The sequence below is a fragment of the Stegostoma tigrinum genome, chromosome 15 (assembly GCF_030684315.1).
Source record: "Stegostoma tigrinum isolate sSteTig4 chromosome 15, sSteTig4.hap1, whole genome shotgun sequence".
Classification (NCBI taxonomy): Eukaryota; Metazoa; Chordata; class Chondrichthyes; order Orectolobiformes; family Stegostomatidae; genus Stegostoma; species Stegostoma tigrinum.
Window position 1 is genome coordinate 66,563,473 of NC_081368.1, and position 19,248 is coordinate 66,582,720.

Below are 19,248 nucleotides of genomic sequence, written 5' to 3' on the forward strand. Positions count from 1 at the left end.
ACCTTGCTGATCTGGAAGAACAGGGTTCCTATATTTTGAAATAATCTAACGAAAGAGCACCAGAGGCATTATACATTTAAATAATATGTAAGATATTGATGTAGTGCTCTTGTGTATAGTTAATGTAGTTCCTACACAGTATTTAATGTGGGGGAACCATGCTTGGAAAAATAACAACATGTATACATGAGTAATGATAATGTCTGAAAATGGGGGTGGGGGGGGAGAGAGGAGGGAGGAGAGGAGCGAGAGAGAGAGAATGAATAGTTAACATAGGTTTCAAAAATGAAAACTTTGCTGGACCAACTTTTAAGTTCAGAGTCCTAGAACAATTAGCAAAGTGGATTTTTAGACAGTGTGTGCGTGTGTGAGGGCAAGAGAGAGGGAACATGCGTGCGTGTAAGAGCGAGCGTGTGTGCATGCGTGTGCACCTGTGTGTTTGGGGGGGGGTGGGCGTGTCTGCGTGAGAGGGAGAGGGCATGCGCATGGCCGCATGCATGGGAGAGGGTGAGGGCGTGCGTGTGTGTGGGTGTGTGTGTGTAGGAAGATTGAGTGAGGGAATCACCTGTTATGTGACATGAGCCCCAGATCCTGGTTAAGGCCATGCTCATGAGTACTAAACTTACCTATCAGCCTCTGCTCAGTGACTCTGCCTTGGAGGACATTACCCGAAGATCCGAGGCTGAGTCTCCTTCCACTGGGAGGAAACATCCCTGACTGATTATTGTACACTGTCCATTCGTCTGTCATCGTAGTGTCTGCATGGTTCTGTCAATGTACCCTGACTTCGGGTATCCTTTCCTATGAGATAGTCACACTAGTATCTGCCGTGTATGTGGTGGGTGGTGTTCCCATGTGTGATGATAGTGTCCGTGTCAAAGATCTGGCATGTCTTGCCAAGGTTGCCATGACAGGATTGTATATTGTTGTAGTCGATTTAGCCCTGAAGGCTGGATAGTTTGCTGGGAACAATGGTCTGTTTAAGGTTTGGCGATTATTTGAAGGTGAGAAGTGCAGGCGTGCGGAAGAGCTTGGCGAGGTGCTCATCGACATCGATAACGTTTTGAAGGTTGCAAAGAACATGGTGTAATCTCTCTGCTTCAGGGAAGTACTGGATGATGAAGGGTACCCTGTTGGATGTATTCCATGTCTGCCTTTCGAGGACGTCATTGTGGTTTCTCACTGTGGCATGTTGGAACAGGTGATTGATGAGTTGAGCATTGTATCCTGTTTCTTTGATATTGTCCTTTAACACCTTCAGCTGCCTGTCCTGTTCCTCCTCATCCAAACAGGTCCTGTGTATGCATAGGACTTGTCCATAGGAGATGGCTGTTTTAATATTTAGGGTGGAGGTACAAAATTACAGCATTGTGAGGTTATCCATAGGTTTGCGATAGAGCGAGGTACTGAGGTGTCCGTGCCTGATGGAGATGCGTGTGTCCTAGAATGAGATGAATTCTAAAGAGTAGTCCATGGTAAGTCTGATGGTGGGATGAAACTTGTTGATGTTGACATTGCTATATAGTTGTTTCAATGATTTCTAAAGGAAGAAGATGTCGTCAGTATATCTGGTGGATGGCATTGATTGGATGCTCCATTGAGCAAAGAAGTCTTGTTCGAACCTGTGCATGAAAATGTTGGCATATTGGAGAGCAAATCTGATCCCCATGGCTGTTGCATATCTCTGGATGGAGAACTGGTTGTTGAAAGTGAAGACGTTGTGGTCGAGGATGAAGTGGATGAGTTGTAGGATGGCATCTGGAAATTAGCAGTTGGTGGTATGAGTACTGAGGCTGTTGCAACGATGCTGTCATCGTAGGGGAAGTGGCAGTGAAGGGGGTTATCCAGAATGGCACAAGATGTTGCTTGACGATCATTTTTGGGATCACTGCTATTGTCAATTTGCATGATCAGGTTAGACTTTAAAATCAAAAAACGACAATGTCTGAATTTACAAACAGCACCAAATTTGGGAATATTCAATGCTCAGAAGGCCAACAACACATGATTTGAGGACTTTAAGAAACTTGCAGAATGGTGATGTGGTAAGTGAATTTCAATGTGAGATAAATATTTGGTAGCTAGAATAAGGAGGCTGCTTATTACCTGGAAGTTGCAAGTCTGTGTGCGTCAAAGAACAAAAGGAGCTTTGTGTGCAAATATATCAAATTGTTATGGTGCAGAAGGATACCATTCAGCCCATCACACCTGCAGTGGCTTTCTGAGCATGTTGATTTGGTGCCAAACTCCAGACATTTCTCCAGAATTCTGCATGTTGTTCTTTCTAAATTATTATCCAATACTCCTTTGAATCCATCAATTGAACTCTCCACTGCACTTCCAGGTAGCGCATCCCAAACCTAGACCACTTGTGGTGTGAAAAAGCTTTTAACCTTGCCTTGCATTTGCTACTTCTGCAAAGCACTTTAAATCACTAACCTTTGGTTTCTGAAATGGGTATAGTTTGGTTTCCATCTAATCTATCTAGATGAATCATTGTTTTGACAATTTCTATCAAATCTGGTGAATGTCTTCTTTCCAAGGAAAACAGTCCTGACCTTTACAATCTATTCTCATAACTGCAGTTTTTCAAACCTAGAACTATTCTTGTAAACCTCTTCTGCAGTCATTGCAATGCATACTTGTTCTTCCTACAATGTGGCATTGAAAGCTATACACAGGACTCCAGCTATGGTGTAAACAGTACCCTGTATGGGTAGCACAACCTCCCCACACTTGTAAACTGTGTCTCTATTAATGTACCCTAGAATGCTGTATATTTTATTAGCTACTGTCTTTACCTGTCTTGTAACCTTTTATGACTTATGTACGTTTACACCTAGGTGCCTCTGTTCCTGCATACTGTTTAGAATTGTGCATTCATTTTATACTGTCTGTCCATGTTCTTTGAGTCAGAGTGCCATCTCACTCATCACTGCATTGAACTTCATCTATCACTTATTCATCCACACTGCCAACTTTTGAACTTTATGCTGTGCTGCTCATGCTTTAAATTTTTCCCCAAGTTTTAAGTAGTCAGGAAACTTTGAAGTGTGTTCTCTGCACACGAAAATCTACATGGTTTTTATACATGTGTATATTGTATATATTTTGTGCTATGTGATTATATATGGTGCATAGGAAACTCCACTATACATCTTCATCCAGCCTGAAAAACACCCATTAACCATTATAGCCAATTTTGTATCTGTATTGCTGTTGGTTTAATTGAATCTTTTAATCAACAGACAGAGTGTAGGGCATTTTTTAGAAAGAAATCATGAAGGCAAAGAAGGGAAATAAGATGACATAGCCAGATAAGGTTAAGGATAGTTGCAAGAAATTCTATAATTAAAATCAAGAGTGAGGGAGTAGGGTCCCTTAAAGATCAAGGGGGTCGTCTTTGTGTTGTGCCCCGGAAATGGGAGAGACACTAAATTAATATTTCATATCAGTTTTTACTGTGGACAAAGAAATGGAGGCTAGAGAACCCAGGGAAATAAATTATGTTGTTTTACAGATGAGGAGGTTTTGGAGGCCTTAGATAATGTGAGGTGGATATATCCCCAGGACCTGATCTAATGTATCCCGGAATGATGTGGGCAATAAGAGAGGAAATTGCAAAAGCCCCCTGCAGAAATACTTGCATCATCTATAATTATGGGTGAGGCGCCTGACAACTGTAGGGTAGCTAATATTGTATCTTTGTGGGGAACTATAGACCTGTGAGTCTGACTTCAGTTGTGGGTAAATAGTTGGAGATGATTATAAAAGATAGGATTTTATGGACATTTAGAGATGCAGAAATTGATTAGAAGTAGTCAGCATGGTTTTGTGTGAGCAAAATTGTGCCTCACAAACTTGATTGAATTTTCAGAGGAAGTTGCCAAGAAGGTAGATGAGAGCAGAGCACAAGACATCATTTACTCAGACTTTAGTAAAGCCTGGTTGTATCCAGTTCTCACTGGTCCCAATACGCATGGACAAAGAAGGACACAAATTCGACTGAGACAATACATCCATAATAGTGCCAGCTACACAGAGACATATCATGGAATTCCTGGGGGCCTGGCATTCCAACTGGAACTCCATCAACAAACACATTGCACTGGACCCAATATACAAACCACTGAAAAATAGAACCAGAAGTAATGCCAACCACCCCATCAGTCCGCGGGACAGAACACCAACGCTTCACCAGAGGCACACTGACAATGTTTCCCAGCAGGGTGACGAAGCATCTGCAGCCAAACACACAGACCTAGTGAGCAAATCTGCAGCTTTGACTAGTCTGAGATTGCTAGGGCAATCTTGACAAACTTCTAACTAAAAGTATGTAATATTTCAAATTCTCTGGTACCATCCCTGAATCTAGTAAAGATAGAATGGTTATTCCCTGTGCCTGTGTAATTTTCACTTTCACTTCTTTCAATATTGTTCATTGCATCTCAACTGGTCCCTGTGTCTTTTTAACTTCTAGCTCCTAAGCTTAGTTTATCTAATCCCACCTTCTTATCATATTTTAAATCCTTCCAGTAACTGAGTTTTCTCCTCTGTCCATTGATGATGGGTATTCTGCCTTGTTGGTAGAGACATGTACAAAGTATTTTTAATGTCTCAGCCTTGCTGCTTGTCACTGTGTGCAAAACCCCTTTTTGGTCCCTAATTAGCCATTCTCCAATAAAACAAAGAAATGCGGATGTTGGAAATCTGAAACAAAAACAAAAACTGCTGGAGAAAATTATTAGGTCTGGCAGCAACTTGCAGAGTTAATGTTTCGAGTTCAGCGACACTTCTTCAGAATGATTCTGTTCCAGATTTCTGTTTTTGTTAACCATTGTACCTTTGTAAAATCTTTTATTCTGTTGATGTGCTAATGAACGATTTTGGAATTTCTGTTTATATAAGCTACCAGTCTGTTTTTCCAAAGTCCCTCTCTCCTTCTCTTACTTGCTTTTGCACCTTCTTTCGGAATCTTCAGTATTCTACCTGATACCTGGCGTAAGCGTGCATTTTCTTCTTTGTTTTAGTTTCTATTTCCTTTGTCATCTAGGGAGGTCTGGATTTATTTCTTCAGTCTGTTCCTATTTGAAGAAGTATACTGTCACTGTGCCCAAGCTATCTTCTCTTTGAAGGTAGCCGGTTGGTCAGCTACTGTTTCTCCCACCTACTTTTGGTTCCGGTCTATCTGACCCAGCTCCGTTCTTGCCACATTGAAGTTGATTCTCCACCAGTTGATTGTTCGTACTTTGCGTTGACCACTTTCATTTTCTATTGTAACTGTAAAGGCTATGATACAATGATTACCATCCCCAAACTGTACACTACTGACACTTGATCTATTGAGCTCACCTAATTCCTAAGAACCAGGTTTAACGGTGCCTCCTTTCTTGTTTTTCTTTCTTTCTCCAGGAAATTCCCTTGAATGCAATGTATGAATGCTTGCCCTTTTGCTGCCTTTTCACAACTACTATCCTATTTGAGATTCAAGTAATAAGTCCCTCATTTTAACTCTGATGTTTATACCTCTCTACAATTTCCTTGCAGATTTGATACCCTTCTCACTTCCTGCTAGTTGAGCAATAACGTTTTGCATTATTTAATTTGGCTCAAACTGATTTGGTCCCTCAACTCTCTAAAACATCACCTTTCTATAGTATTACAATGCTCCCCTTAACCAAAAATACCAAGCCACTCTTTTTTTTTCTTCTACCTCCTTTCCTACCTTTTATTCTACCAGCTATCACTTAAAGTTGTGCTGTAGATAAGCAAAGCAAGATTAAATTCAAGCGCTAAGCTTATGGCTTCGTCCTTTGAAGAAGATCTTGAGGTGCTGCAGCATGTACAGAGAAGCATTGCAAGGATAATACCAGGAATACGTAAGTGTACATATCGGGAAAGGATTGACCAGTTGGGTCACTTTCTTCGATGTGGAGGTGAGCCTGAGAGGTAACCAAATATAGTCTGTGTAAAATTCTACAAGGTTTTGATGATGTGGATACAGAGATGAAGTGCTTCGAGGAGAGGAAACTATCTATCATTACAAGGTAACGGCAAAGAAATCCAATGTTTTTTTTCTCAAAGACTGGTCAAAATATGGAACCTGCTGCCACATCAAGTAGTTACAGTGTGAATGGTATAAGTGGAGAATTTAGACAAACATGAGAGGGAGTAGGGAATAGAATGATCGGATGATGTTTACTGCCCTGGTATTCTGTGTAACCCTAAGTTTAAGTGCCCGACTTATAAAATTGTGTGAGTTCTGCAGCAGTATTGGAATCCTGATTGATAGAAATTGATGGTAGACGACTGGTGTTTGGTGAATTGAGAAATGTGAGATGTGGCAGAACATAGCAATTGATAACACATTCACTGACCTTGATCCCTTATGAGGTCTTCAAAATCTAGTGCTGGTAGAACCAGACCCTGAGGCTTGATTCATCTCTGGCTATCTGCTCTCACTGTCTTCTTAAACCGTGTCTAAAGGGTTCCCTGGCCTTCAATGGATCCAGCAGCTTTCTCCTTTTCCAAATCCTCTCACCATTGGTTTCCAATGCCCTGCCATTGATTGTTATCAGTCTGAAGAATAGTTTACATTTGTTGAGTCATTGATTCATTTTTACTGAATTTCTATCAAGATTGCCAATTTGATATTACATAGACCATGTTGGTGAAGGTGACACAGTCAGAAAGCCTGACCTGATTTGTTCCTTAAATCCAAACAAGTCAGCAATCTCATTTTAATACCTTTTGTGTTTTTGTTCATATGACATTGTTTCAAGACTTATTATACAGTGTTTGAACATGTTTGTAATGGATTCAAGTCATGTTTCGTCTTTTAATGGAGTCATGTACATCTTAAAATCACTCGTCACTTGTGCATGCTGTCTGGGATATTGTACTGGTTTGAAACTTTAAGTGGCCCTGCAGGATTTGATATGTTTTCGTTACGCTATTGGGACTGTAGTTTGGAGTTGCTCAAATACCTTGATTGTAACTTGTCCATCTATTTAATGCAGCCAAATATTAATTCTTAAATAAAAACAGCATAAGATGTCTGAAGCAATGGATTTGCATTAATGGACAAAGCTCATCTTGATTTCTTTAACTGAAGAAGTTTTATTCTGCAAAGAACTAATGTACTTCTCATTTAAGAAAGGTGGAAAGAAGTTAAATTATCAAAATTACACCCAAGTATCTGCTGATTTCTTCAGCTCAGTTGCTGCACTTGTTGATTAACTAAATACTCATTGTTTTAGTACACCAAGTGGCACCAGAACAAACCATGTTGTATCTAAGAACTGCCACACTTGTTATTCCCATCTTCTGATTGTCACAACTTTTATGGATTTCAGTTTGGACCTCGAAAGGGCTCTATAACACTGAAACTGCAAAACCTTATTGCAATGGCAATTCAGTTGAACCTATTTAAAATGTATACGTAGGGGGTTACACTTGGTAATAGTTCAAAGCATTCCCTGTTTGAATGTAGCAGGAAGTATGAGTAGCTGAACTAACAATTTATTAGGAGCTGTATTAAACATTGTAAGTACACCTTTATTGGAGATTTGAAAAGTTTCTAATTTCTGTTAATAATTTATGTCCAATACTTTAAGTATAAAAACTAGTTGCTAGTTCATTTTTAGTAGCACAGATTTAGTAATGTTGCTTCATATGTGTTAAAATCTTTCAAGAATGAAATTGTCAGATAACAACTTAATTTGCTCAATGATGCAATTTACCTTCGCTACAAATTTCCAGGGCACTTAAAAGGAAGCTAGACCAGTACTGTAAATGAGGGAGTAATGAGTAGGAGGATATGTTGATGAACTGAAACGGAGCAGGGTGGCAGGAATCTTAGGTGAAGCATCAACACCGATAGACCAGTCTGACACAATGGCCAGTTTCAGTGCTGTAAAATTCGGTGTAAGTAAGATAAATTACACAGATAGCCATATGCAGCAGTTCAGAAAATCAGTTGTAAATTAAGATTTATTTCTTTCAAAAAGTCCAGATTTTTGTTTGCATTATGGATTCTTGTAACTGAAATACTCTGTTAATAATTGTACATGTCGGCTTTAGGCTTGGAGTGGGTTGCAGTGTGGGTGTTTTGGCAAATTGAACAGAACGGTGTGTCTTTATTTTCAAGTTTGAGTCATGAATCCTTTTTCAGATCAACTCCCAGTTTGTTCAATTTAATTTGCTATGAGAAATACATTTCATACACAGTGTTTGCCATTATATAACAAAATTTTGTTTATGTTGATGCGCTATGCAAACTTAAATCTGTTTGAATGGTTCTGCCTTCATATTTTCTGTAATACATAGCTTCAGAAGAGGAAAAGAAAGTGACTGCTCTCTTCATTTTTGTGAAATAAATTGTTTGTTTAGAAAGCCTTTTATAATCTCAGGAATACCGCATGTAACTGGTCCAACAAAATCATTTATTATGCGTATGTTAAGTCAATTGTAATTAATACAGCACGAGTAGATAATTGGACCAGTCTAAGTGGCTAAATCGTATGTAAAATATTTTCATGTAGCTGTTTCCAGTTGATTTCCTTTGTTCTATTTTACATTTAGCAATTTGTTTTTGATTTAAGATCAATCCAACCAAGAAGCAACAAGATGATTAAATTATGTTGTATGATCTGACATTCCAGTTCTTCAAAACATTTTTCTCTAATTTACCGTTAATTGCACATCACACCTCTGTATCTATTTGCCTGCGGTACTGTTGTCTGCTTTCCAGTGGTATTTGAACTTGCCTCAGATGGACCCGATTAAATCGATTTGGATTTGAGGTCTCGAAACAGGAGCCACAAGTTGGATAAAATACAGTTGTATTAGGAAGGGCGGGCAGGCGGGCATGCTTTATAAATCTATGCATTCATGTTCCCAGTTTAAATTTTGTTCCACTTTCGTTCAATGTTGCTGTATAATATTCCTTGTATGTAAGAAACCTCAGATGAGAGTGCTGGATTATTTGACTGTGGAGGGCATTGGAATGGTCTTGAGGAATTAACCAAGCATCAGCTCATGTTAGATGTGCACTGTCCATTAGGTGATTCAGTGGACTATGATCAGGAGTAGTCATGCAGAGTGACTTGCCTCCTGTTTTCATCTGAGGATACTGAATTCAATTTTAGCCAGGGCTTTACTTGTGTTTTTCTCTAACTCATTTTCCAAGGTGCTTCTAAAAATGCTCCCCACTTTCTGACCATTCTTTGTAGTAACCAAAGAAAAATATTAAGGAAGTTAGCCTATTACACTTGATTGCTGTGAGATTATTTTAATTAAAATACCGTAATCGGTTGCTTGATGTTCGATTATAGAGCTGTGTTTTCTAAACTTTGTGTCTGCAGGATGAAGGAAGATTCAAGGAGATTGCAATCACACATCATGTGAAGGAAGGTTGTGAGAAGGCTGATCCCACCCAATTTGAATTGCTGAAGGTTCTTGGCCAGGGATCTTTTGGAAAGGTCAGTGTAATTGCTGTTTTGGTGACAGCAGGTTGTTGAGAAAAAATTGACCACTCTTTGTTTAACAGGCAGGAATTCAAATTCATTTGTTCATCTGATCCTCTAAGTTTGCATATATTTTTGAATGTGAACATCTTGTTACAAAGGATAATTTTTTCTCTGATTCAGTCTTTGCTGGTGTGTTCGTGTTTTCTTTTGCTGCAAATCAGAATTTGTTGTGGGTTATCCAGTGCGGACTAAATTAACTGATGTCCAATTGCTATGGTTACCTTAGTCTATAAACTGGTCTTGTGTCAAAAATATCTGAGAAACATGACCAATTAGTGAATCATGTACAGCGGAAGTGATATTCGAAAAGAATGGGTAGGTGTGTTTGCTTTTCTGAAGTTAGAGCGGAGATTAAGAGGTTTTATTCTTGATCTGGTCAGTCTTAGTTGAGGATGGTGGGGGAAAGAGAGAAAGCTCTGTATTTGTCCTCTATTCCTGGACTCCTGAAGGCAGAAATTATCAAGGGCTTCTATTTTTCATGGACAGGAAATAACGTTTTGAAGTATGTACAGTAGAAGACATTGAAAACTAAATTAGAATCAATCACAGTGCATTCTTGCTCAAATAGTCCAGATACACTGTCTAAATTTTTCATGAGTAGCCACTAGGGAATCATAGAGATATGCAGCACAGAAACAGAGCCTTGGTCCAACTTGTTCTTATCGACTAGATATCTTAAATAAATCTAGTCTGATTTGCCTGCGTTTGGCCCACGTCCCTTTAAACCCTTCCTATTCGTTTACCTATTCAAATGCCTTTTAAATGTTGAGATTGTTCCAGCCTCCACCACTTCCTCTGGCAGCTTGTTCCATAAAGGCATCACCCTCTGCGTGAAAACGTTGCTCCTTAGGCCTCTGTTAAGTCTTCCCCTTCTCATCTTAATGACCGATGTCTTCTAATTTTGGACTCCCCTACCCTGGGGAAAAGACTTCATCTTTTTGCTCTATCCATGCTCCTCATGATTTTATAAATCTCTATAAGGTCACACCTCAACCTCTGACACTCCAGGGAAAATAGCCCCAGTCTATTTAGCCTCTCCCTATAAAACCCTCCAACCCTGGCAACATCCTTGGAAATCTTTTCTGAACACTTCTGAGTTTCACAGCCTCCTTCCTAAAGCCGGGAGACCAGAATTGCACACAGCGTTCCAATAGTGGCCTAACCGATGTCCCGTGGAGCCACAACGTGACCTCCCAACTCCTACATTCAATGCACTGACCAATAAGGGGAAGCATACCAAGCACCACCTTCATTATCCTATCTACCTGCGACTCCACTTTCAAGGAACTATGAACCTGGACTCCATGGTTTCTTTGTTCAGCAACCCTCACCAGGACCTTACCATTAAGTGTATGAGTGCTGCTTTGATTTGCCTTTCCAAAATCTAGCACTTCACATTTATCTAAATTAAACTCCGTCTACTACTTCTCGGCCCTGGGAACCAAATGTGCCTGAAACAAATGTCCAGAAGTTTAACTTTACTCACAACTTGAATTATTTGTTTTGATCTTTGAAGACCTAATCTCCGTATTTACAGAGCCAGAACATTCTTATGCTGACCATCGTCGTAAAAACCAACATCACTCCTGTTTTCTTTCCCTCACCAATTTTTTCATTGGGTTCTTTCCTATTTAAAGGACTTTATTCCTTGCTGGGATCTGATAGCTGGCCAAGGTGGCCAGTATTCATTCAGACAGATGTCAGAGGTAGTTTCTTTACTCAGAGTAGTAAGGGAATGGAACGCTTTGCCTGCAACAGCCGTAGTTTCGCCAACTTTAAGTACGTTTAAGTCGTCTTTGGAGAAGCATATGGACGTACCTGGAATAGTGTAGGTTAGATGGGCTTCAGATTGGTATGACAGGTCAGCACAACATTGAGGGCTGAAGGGCCTGTACTGTGCTATTATGTTCTATGTGCACACTTGATTCTGCACGTCTGCAATTATTCAACCTTGAAAGGATGATGTCCTCTCAACCAAACCTGACCTGATGTTTATCTATTTGTAGGGAATGTGGGCTAAACATCAGGAGCCTTTCACCTGATGTCAGCTAATTTTCAAACTGGAAATTGAAATTAGCATATTCTATGCTTGAATGGCTCAACTGTTTCTTCAAGAAACCTGTTTTGCAAGACATCTATTAGCATATTTAACTAGTAGTTGTTCATGCTCTTGATTTCGAATCCGTAATACTTTTTAAAACATTTTCTGAAATCATTGATTTTCTTTCTTTCTAAGTGGTAATTAACATTCCATTCGGGTTGGTTGATTTCTCAGCTCTGAAGTTTGACTGAATATGCATTCCTCTGGTTTAGTTGAAAATTTATGAGCAATTGACAAATTCTGATTGCATGTTTTGAAGCCATGATTAGCTATATTTGAATAAATTTGTAGATCACATTTTAGGGCACGTGAATGTTTCAAACCTTTAAACTTAGATTTTATTGGAACACATTGTAAACAAATGAATTGTAAATGCATCTATTGAGGCAATTGTGTACAGTACTTTTGACATTCAAACATGAAAAGTAAACTAACTGACTGTATTTCTGGGCAGCAGTGAGCTTCAGAAGTAAAAATAACAGGTCCTGAAGATAAAACACAGAATGCTCGAATTTCAACTTTTATTTCATCCATGTGAAAATTTTCTTGGTGCTGTGTTGATTAAATCATTTACCAAATTTAAACAAATGGGTTTATGTTTCTTTTAAATATAATGAATGCAATTTCAGAGAAACACTTTGAACATCTGCTTGTTCATATTCCAGGATGTAATTTAAGGCCTTTTACCCCAGTTTTGTTAACCTTAAGAGGCTCCTCCCCACCCACACACCCACAAAAACCTCGAGTTACCAAAACTCTCATTTGATCAAAAGTAATGCCATTTCCCTTCTAAAGTATGTTAATCAACACATTCGCTCTAAATTTGTGTTTTGCATACATGTAGGACTGTTTGGGATAGATGGGAGATTGTATTTTTACTGTAGGTTAAGCTCCTTCAAATTATGATATGAAAGTAACTTGTTTTATTATTTCATCTTTTGTTTTGCATAATGAAGTTCTCTCTTATTTTTAAAACCTGTTCTGCAGCAGTGTATGTTTTTGTTTCAGTTAAAGACCTGGCTAAATAAAAACAAAAACATATGATGCATGAAATCCGATTTCGGTCTGGAACTTGACTCGTTCAGTAATATCGTCAGCTGGGATCGTAACAGTATTGTCAAATAAAGGATGTTCTGATTCACTGTGATCATTGCCATGCTAGTGCTAATCTGGCCTTTCATGGTGCATTCACGTTAAAATGTTTTACTGTCTGCTCATCGTGAAAGAACAGCATTGCTACTTGAATTAACGACTGCAAGCATCAACAGAGGTTTTAATTTTTTTATTGCTGAACTGAGTGGGACTAGAAGCCATACTGAGAAATACCTCAATTTCAGGCTGAAAACTGTTGTGCAACTGTTAAATGTCACCGGGTTGCAGTGATTCAAAAATCAATGTCTTAGAAACAGAACAGGAAGAGATGGACTTTGTCTTGTTTTGATAGGACATTTCTTACAAAAAACTTTTTTTTTGCAATTCACATGCTTTTGAATAGAACAGTGCACTAACAATGCTGTGAAAAGTGCCACAGATTTAATGCACCCGGTGGAAAGAAAAAGAAATTCTGATAAAATTTATTAGTCTTCAAGTTCTGCTTCGGTTATAAAGAAATATTGCATGTATTTACAATGCACAAGGAAACCCAAATGGTGTTCATGCTCCACTTAACTTTCCTTGCACATTGCTTCTTCAGACATGACATTTTGTTTATTTCTCTCTCAAGTGTAAATTATTGCTTTCATTTGGAAACTAGCTGAACAATGAATGACCGATACAGTAAGATTAATGAGAAAGTTCTGTAATTGTTAGGCTATGACTGATAATGTTCCTCTATCCATTTTGGGGCTTGAGCTATTCACCTCAGTGTTCATTAACAACTTAGATAATAGAATAGAAAGTCACTTACCCAAATTTGCTATTGATACAAGGATATGTAGCGTTATAAATAGTGTAGATGGAAGCCTAACATTATGAAGAGATTTCATTCAGTTATGTTTATTGACAAAATTTCTGGCAAATGTATTTAAATGTAGGCAAATTTGTCCATCTCTTTGAATCTGTGAGTACATCAAACAAAACACCTGCCAGTTGGTGAGAAACTGCAAACTGGATGTTCAGTAAGGCTTGGAGGACAAGGTACGTTGGCCATTAAAATATTATGAGCAGATGCAGAAAGTAATTCAGTAGACCAATGGAAAGCTGTGCTTTGAATTGGATTAATGGTCCCTCCTCTTTTCCATCCATTTTGTTTAAGGGGTTAGCTGCTGCTGCTTCTTGAATTGTCACCCCAATGAATAAATTCAAAGGGAGTGTTTCCTTTGATGAGATGCATTGAAAATAAGAATGTGATAGCTTTAAAGTTAGTGTCTAGTCTTTAAGGAATGAATTGAGGAAGCACTCTTCCCATCCTAAGGGCAATGGCAATTTGGAATACATCCAAAAAGCAGGCTTTTTCAGTGGATTTCAAGATTGTGATCACTAAATTTTGGTTGCTGTATGGTGCAAGAGATTAGGAAGCCAAGTCCTGTACTTTATTTGACCAGTTGATAATTCTTGATAATTGGTCCAGATACTTCATCAAAATTATAACTTTTTCCCTTCGCAAATTTTTGTAATCAGGTCTTTCTGGTTAGAAAGGCAGTTGGCCCTGATGCTGGACAGTTGTATGCAATGAAGGTATTGAAGAAAGCCACGCTAAAAGGCAAGTGTATTTTAATTTCTTCTTTCAAGTTTTACTTTTAAGTGTTCATTCTGAATGAAGAAGGAAGAAGAACACATTTTTAAAATACAAAATCAAAATGCTGAAAAGCCATAATAAAACAGTAAACGCTGGAAATACTGAGGTCAGGCAGAGAGAGAAAGTTTATAGTTCAGGTTAATTATTTTAACTGAGTATTTTCTGAGCATTTGTTGCCTTTTTGTCCACCATGCTTTATCCTGGTTTGAATTCTAATCTTAAACGAATGGGCCTTAATGTATTTTATATCCTTAATATTTGACCATGTTAAAAAAATCTTTGAGAAAATAATGCTTTGTTGATTTTGTAAAGAGGCCTTTAGCTTTCAGCAGGTTTAACTAACTGGTCATTCATAAAATTCAAATAAAAGAGCAATAGTGCATTTTGCATCTAACCCAGTGACCTGTGAGAAGTGAATTCTAACAGATGGCAACTGACAGATGGTTTAGCTCAGCTACTTCTAATAAACATTTGACACCACTGACATTGTTTCAGTCTTGGCTATAAATGTTATATCACTCATTTAGTGTGGGAATCTGAACTGGCAAGGTTTTCAGATCTCTGCTTGCAGATTTGGTAACAAATGTACCCACTGCTTTAGGTAAATTAGTGAAGTGCCATTTTCCTTTGGAAGTAAGCAAGCTTGATATGCCAGAAATTAAGCACCCTGGATGTTTTGGGAAGGGTTTAAGAACATAAGAACCAGGAGCAGGAGTAGGCCGTCTGGCCGTTGGAACCTGCTCCGCCATTCAATAAGATCATGGCTGATCTTTTTATGGACTCAGATCCACTTACCCATGCTCTCACAATATCCCTTAATTCCTTTATTGTTCAAAAAGAAACTATCCTAGCTTTAAAAATGTTTATTGAAATAGCGTCAACTACTTCACTGGGCAAGGAATTCCATAGATTAACAGCCCTCTGGGTGAAGAAGTTCCTTCTCAGTTCAGTGCTAAATTTGCTTCCTCTAATCTTGAGGCTATGCCCTCTTGTCCTAGCTTCACCTGCCAAGGGAAACATTGTCTCTACTTCTATTTTATCTGTTCTCTTCATAATTTTATATGTTTCTATAAGATCCCCCCAAAGTTTGTTTCTTGATACTCCCATCCACACTTGTGCTGTTCCAAGTTGTCCAACTGTAAGCTTTCAGAAGTTGTCCACCAGGTTAGTTTGAATATTATAATTTTGTACCCTCCATAATGGAAAAGAAAATCTAGAGAAATATCTGACTTAATTCCGAGAAAGCAGGTTTACAACCAAGTGACAGGTAGGTTACCATTACCAGTAACTCGGTTTGTCTTATGACAATAATGACGATTTCTCTGTCTGTTGATACTGTTTGACTTGAGTATTTACTGCATTTTTAAAAGCGTTTCCTTTTTCTGGCATCTACAGAATTTTGCTTTAGTTTTAATTGATAATAGATTCAAGTTTTCAGGTAAATTGTTTTGGGTTGTGTATTCCTAAGTAAGAAGCCAAAATTGAACAAAGTCACAAAGAATTAATGTTCCATGTTTACTTTTTTACTTTTTTTAATCTCTGTATATTCTATTTTCTCTTTGCAAAGGGCAGGGTAGTTAGCTTCATGCAGCCAACACTCATTGAAGAACTAAGATTGGCACAGGTTGAAGGAATGCTCAAGTCCCATGTGATTTTGACAACTCTATGAACTTGCTGTATTTGTTTTCAATGACTGCACGTATTTTACATTTTCAGTGCGGGATCGTGTCCGAACAAAAATGGAACGAGATATTCTAGTTGAAGTAAATCATCCATTTATAGTTAAATTACACTATGGCAAGTACTAAATTTGACTCCTGTTAAATTAATTTTATACTTCTAAGTTACTTTTGAGTAAGGTTATTTTAATTATAATAATTATTTTGATTAAGGTTGCCTGTTGTATTTTACACAATATAATAGATTCAGTACTTCCATTTTCAATTATAGTAGTGTACTTTAAGGTATTATGTAAGCCAATATTTTACAAACAGAGTACTTGTAGAGGCTGCTATCTTGAAGAAACTTGAACTTTCAGCTGATAGTTGCAAATATGATACGAAAAGTTTCACATTTTGAGATTTTTGCTATAATAATCATTAGCTCAATACTGTTGTGTGTTTATACCTGCAAAGCTACCAAACAGAGAAAAATAACAATTCACAGGTATGCTGTCGCTTAAGTCATCATTCAGACTTTCCTGGACCCAGTCCAAAGTTATTAGCTCCTGAGGATTTACTTTAGATTCTTCCCTTTGCGGCCTGGCAACATCTAGTCCCAGGGTTGTCTTTCACAGTAAATGTTTTGTCTGGAAATTCTCCTGTTAGCACAAGGTAGGCAAATACTTGTGCTTTTGATATTTTCAGTCTGAGTGCTATCTCCTAACTACATTCCTGCATGCCTGAACCATGGATGTTTTCAGCTGTTGGCTGTCTCTTCACTCTCCTGGATCCTGACAGACTAACTAACTTGTCTGAATTTCAGGAATATCTTGAGAAATTCTTATCCTCTCAAAGTCCATTTCTATTTGATGTGGATGATATGGGCCTTGTATTCAGATATAAATACTTCTTAGCTATCATAAAGATCCCAATTTACTTGTGTCTTTGAAGCAAATAGAGAGTCTGCAGCATGGCACTTCACAAACTGTCATTGGTACCTTCTCTGGACTTTGGAAACTAGCAGTCTGACCACTGAAAACACAGATGCCTGTGTCAATGTCTTTGAGCTTGAATAATCTACACCTTTTGTCCTGAAAAACAACTGAGGCCTCCTTTTAATTTTTAATGGACTCTTACTGTTATTAGTAGATTTTTCAACAGGTCACATTTTAACTTTCCGTTTTGTCCCAGATTAAAGACCGTCTCAAAGCATAACAAAGTTCTAAATCTCATATTTGAAACAGTACTTTTTCAATGCTGAAAATAGTCATCCATGCATTTGTGTGATGCAGCAAAAATCCCCTAACATAGCAATGTAGTGTAACAAACAGAGAATTGAACAAGGCGGGGAGCAAGGAAGTTCAAATACAGAAAGAAAAAGGTTTAGTGGTTGCTGCTGGAAATGTAACTGAAGGGGAAGAATTAATTTGCCTATGCTCCTGTTGTTAATTAAGTTAATGATTTATAATATGAATTTTGAGAAAGTAAGTAGTCAAAATAAGATAGGAAGAAAATGGTATTGCCTTTGGACAATTACAGGAACTTTGGCTTTTTATCACTTCCCTCTGGTGAATAATTGGCTGTTCAAGGATGTGCTGCTGAATTCTCAAGACCTCTAATTCCAAACACACCCGCATTTAATTAACTGAAGCTGGTTGACCAGTTTTTTTCACAGTATAACTCAGAAAAGATGGGGACATTATAACTAAGAAGTGCAAATAATGTTTGTTATCTTTTATTCTAGTTTAAAATCTGTGGAAGCTGACCTCACCTAGAAATCTGGGCTCATCTCCAAAATAAATTGATTGCCATGTGGAATTTCACTAACTGCAGTGGTTAACAACAGCCCTTCAAGACAGCTTTAAAATCAAGCTGGTTCTTTTGGCCACAGGACATTAATAGGCACAATTTTAAAATTTTCGAACGTTATTTTGAACTTACTAAAGCTGACAAGTGTACTGCAATAGAACCAAAAAATTATGTGGTTCTTTTTAAGTAATTTTCAGGAATTTATCTTTAAATTACTTACAGGTCGTGACAACACTGTGATTAAAAATACTCATTTTTGTGTGAAGCCCATGTTCAGTTGTATTAATCAAAGTTACCATTCTTATATTGATGAATATTGCAAAGTAAAGTCTAAAGAAAGAAACTGCAAAATATAGCCCAATTATGATTTCTGGCAAATTTTGCATCTGGCAATATGGAAATTTAGCTGGAGAGAAACTTCATTAAGAAATATCGCTTGAAAGTAGCACAATCTCTTCTATTACACTCTGGAAACGCTGTCCCCTTATTTTCCTTTGTTTGACATAGCCCAATTATGGAAAGAATTACTATGTTTTATCTGAAGAAATTTGTTTCCATCAGGTCGTTTGTACCCTAAGCTTGGTACCTACAAACAGATTACCATAAATCACAACATGTATTAGGGTAAAGATAGTTTGCAAGAAGAAGAATAGACCAAAGAATAAATAAGGAAGAAGTTTTGGATAGATTGTTCGTACTTAAAAGTCGACATGGGACCTTGACCAGACGAGATGCGTCCTAGGATTTTGAAGGAAGTGAAGGTAGAAATTGTGGAGCCATTAGCTGCAATCTTTCAGTCTTCCCTAGACTCTGGAGAGATGACAGAAGACTAGAGAGAACTACAATCATTATGGGCCTCTTTGAAGAAAGGTTGCAAAATGATCCCAGCAATTTCACACCAGTTAGTTTAACCAGTTAGGCAAACTTCTAGAAATAATTATTCAGGGTAGAATCAGTAGTGGCATTGAAAAGATTGGTTGTTGACTTGGAATAGCCTGCACAGATTTCTCATCAGGACATTTAGAAGAATAATAAAGGGGCATAAATTTTTATACTGTACAAGAAGATTATGCTGGTTGGATGGTAAGTGGACAGTGAATCATAGAGGCATTGCCGCAGAGAATACATCAGTGAGATTATTGATGTTAAATATTAAGCTTTGTTTAAATTTAAACCAGATAAATTTTTGTGAAATAATCACCCAATAATCGCCCCACAGAATATACTAGAAAATTACTGTTGCTGGTTTTGTTAATTTTAAAGCAGTATAATGTGTGTGCAAAGAACAGGAGGCATAGAACTAGGAGTTACATTGACAATCAATTTAGAATTATACGTCACTTTGGCAGAGTGGCATACGTACATGCACTGCAGCTGTACATGTTAGCACATATTCTCATTCTTTGTAAA

The 19,248-nt window shown here is 37.9% G+C and overlaps 1 protein-coding gene across 5 annotated transcripts in view; it reads left to right on the forward strand.

Moving 5' to 3' along the window:
• rps6kal (ribosomal protein S6 kinase a, like) overlaps nucleotides 1–19,248 on the forward strand; it is a 121,614-nt gene that overhangs the window by 51,337 nt on the left and 51,029 nt on the right. For 4 of the 5 annotated variants that reach the window (XM_048544249.1, XM_048544251.1, XM_048544250.2 and 1 more), the window contains exons 2-4: nucleotides 9,366–9,482; nucleotides 14,251–14,332; nucleotides 16,085–16,165. In XM_048544249.1, coding sequence (XP_048400206.1) covers nucleotides 9,366–9,482; nucleotides 14,251–14,332; nucleotides 16,085–16,165 — 280 coding nt within the window. Of the gene's footprint in view, nucleotides 1–9,365; nucleotides 9,483–14,250; nucleotides 14,333–16,084; nucleotides 16,166–19,248 lie in introns of those variants that run through there. The other variant, XM_048544252.2, reaches the window with a different exon arrangement.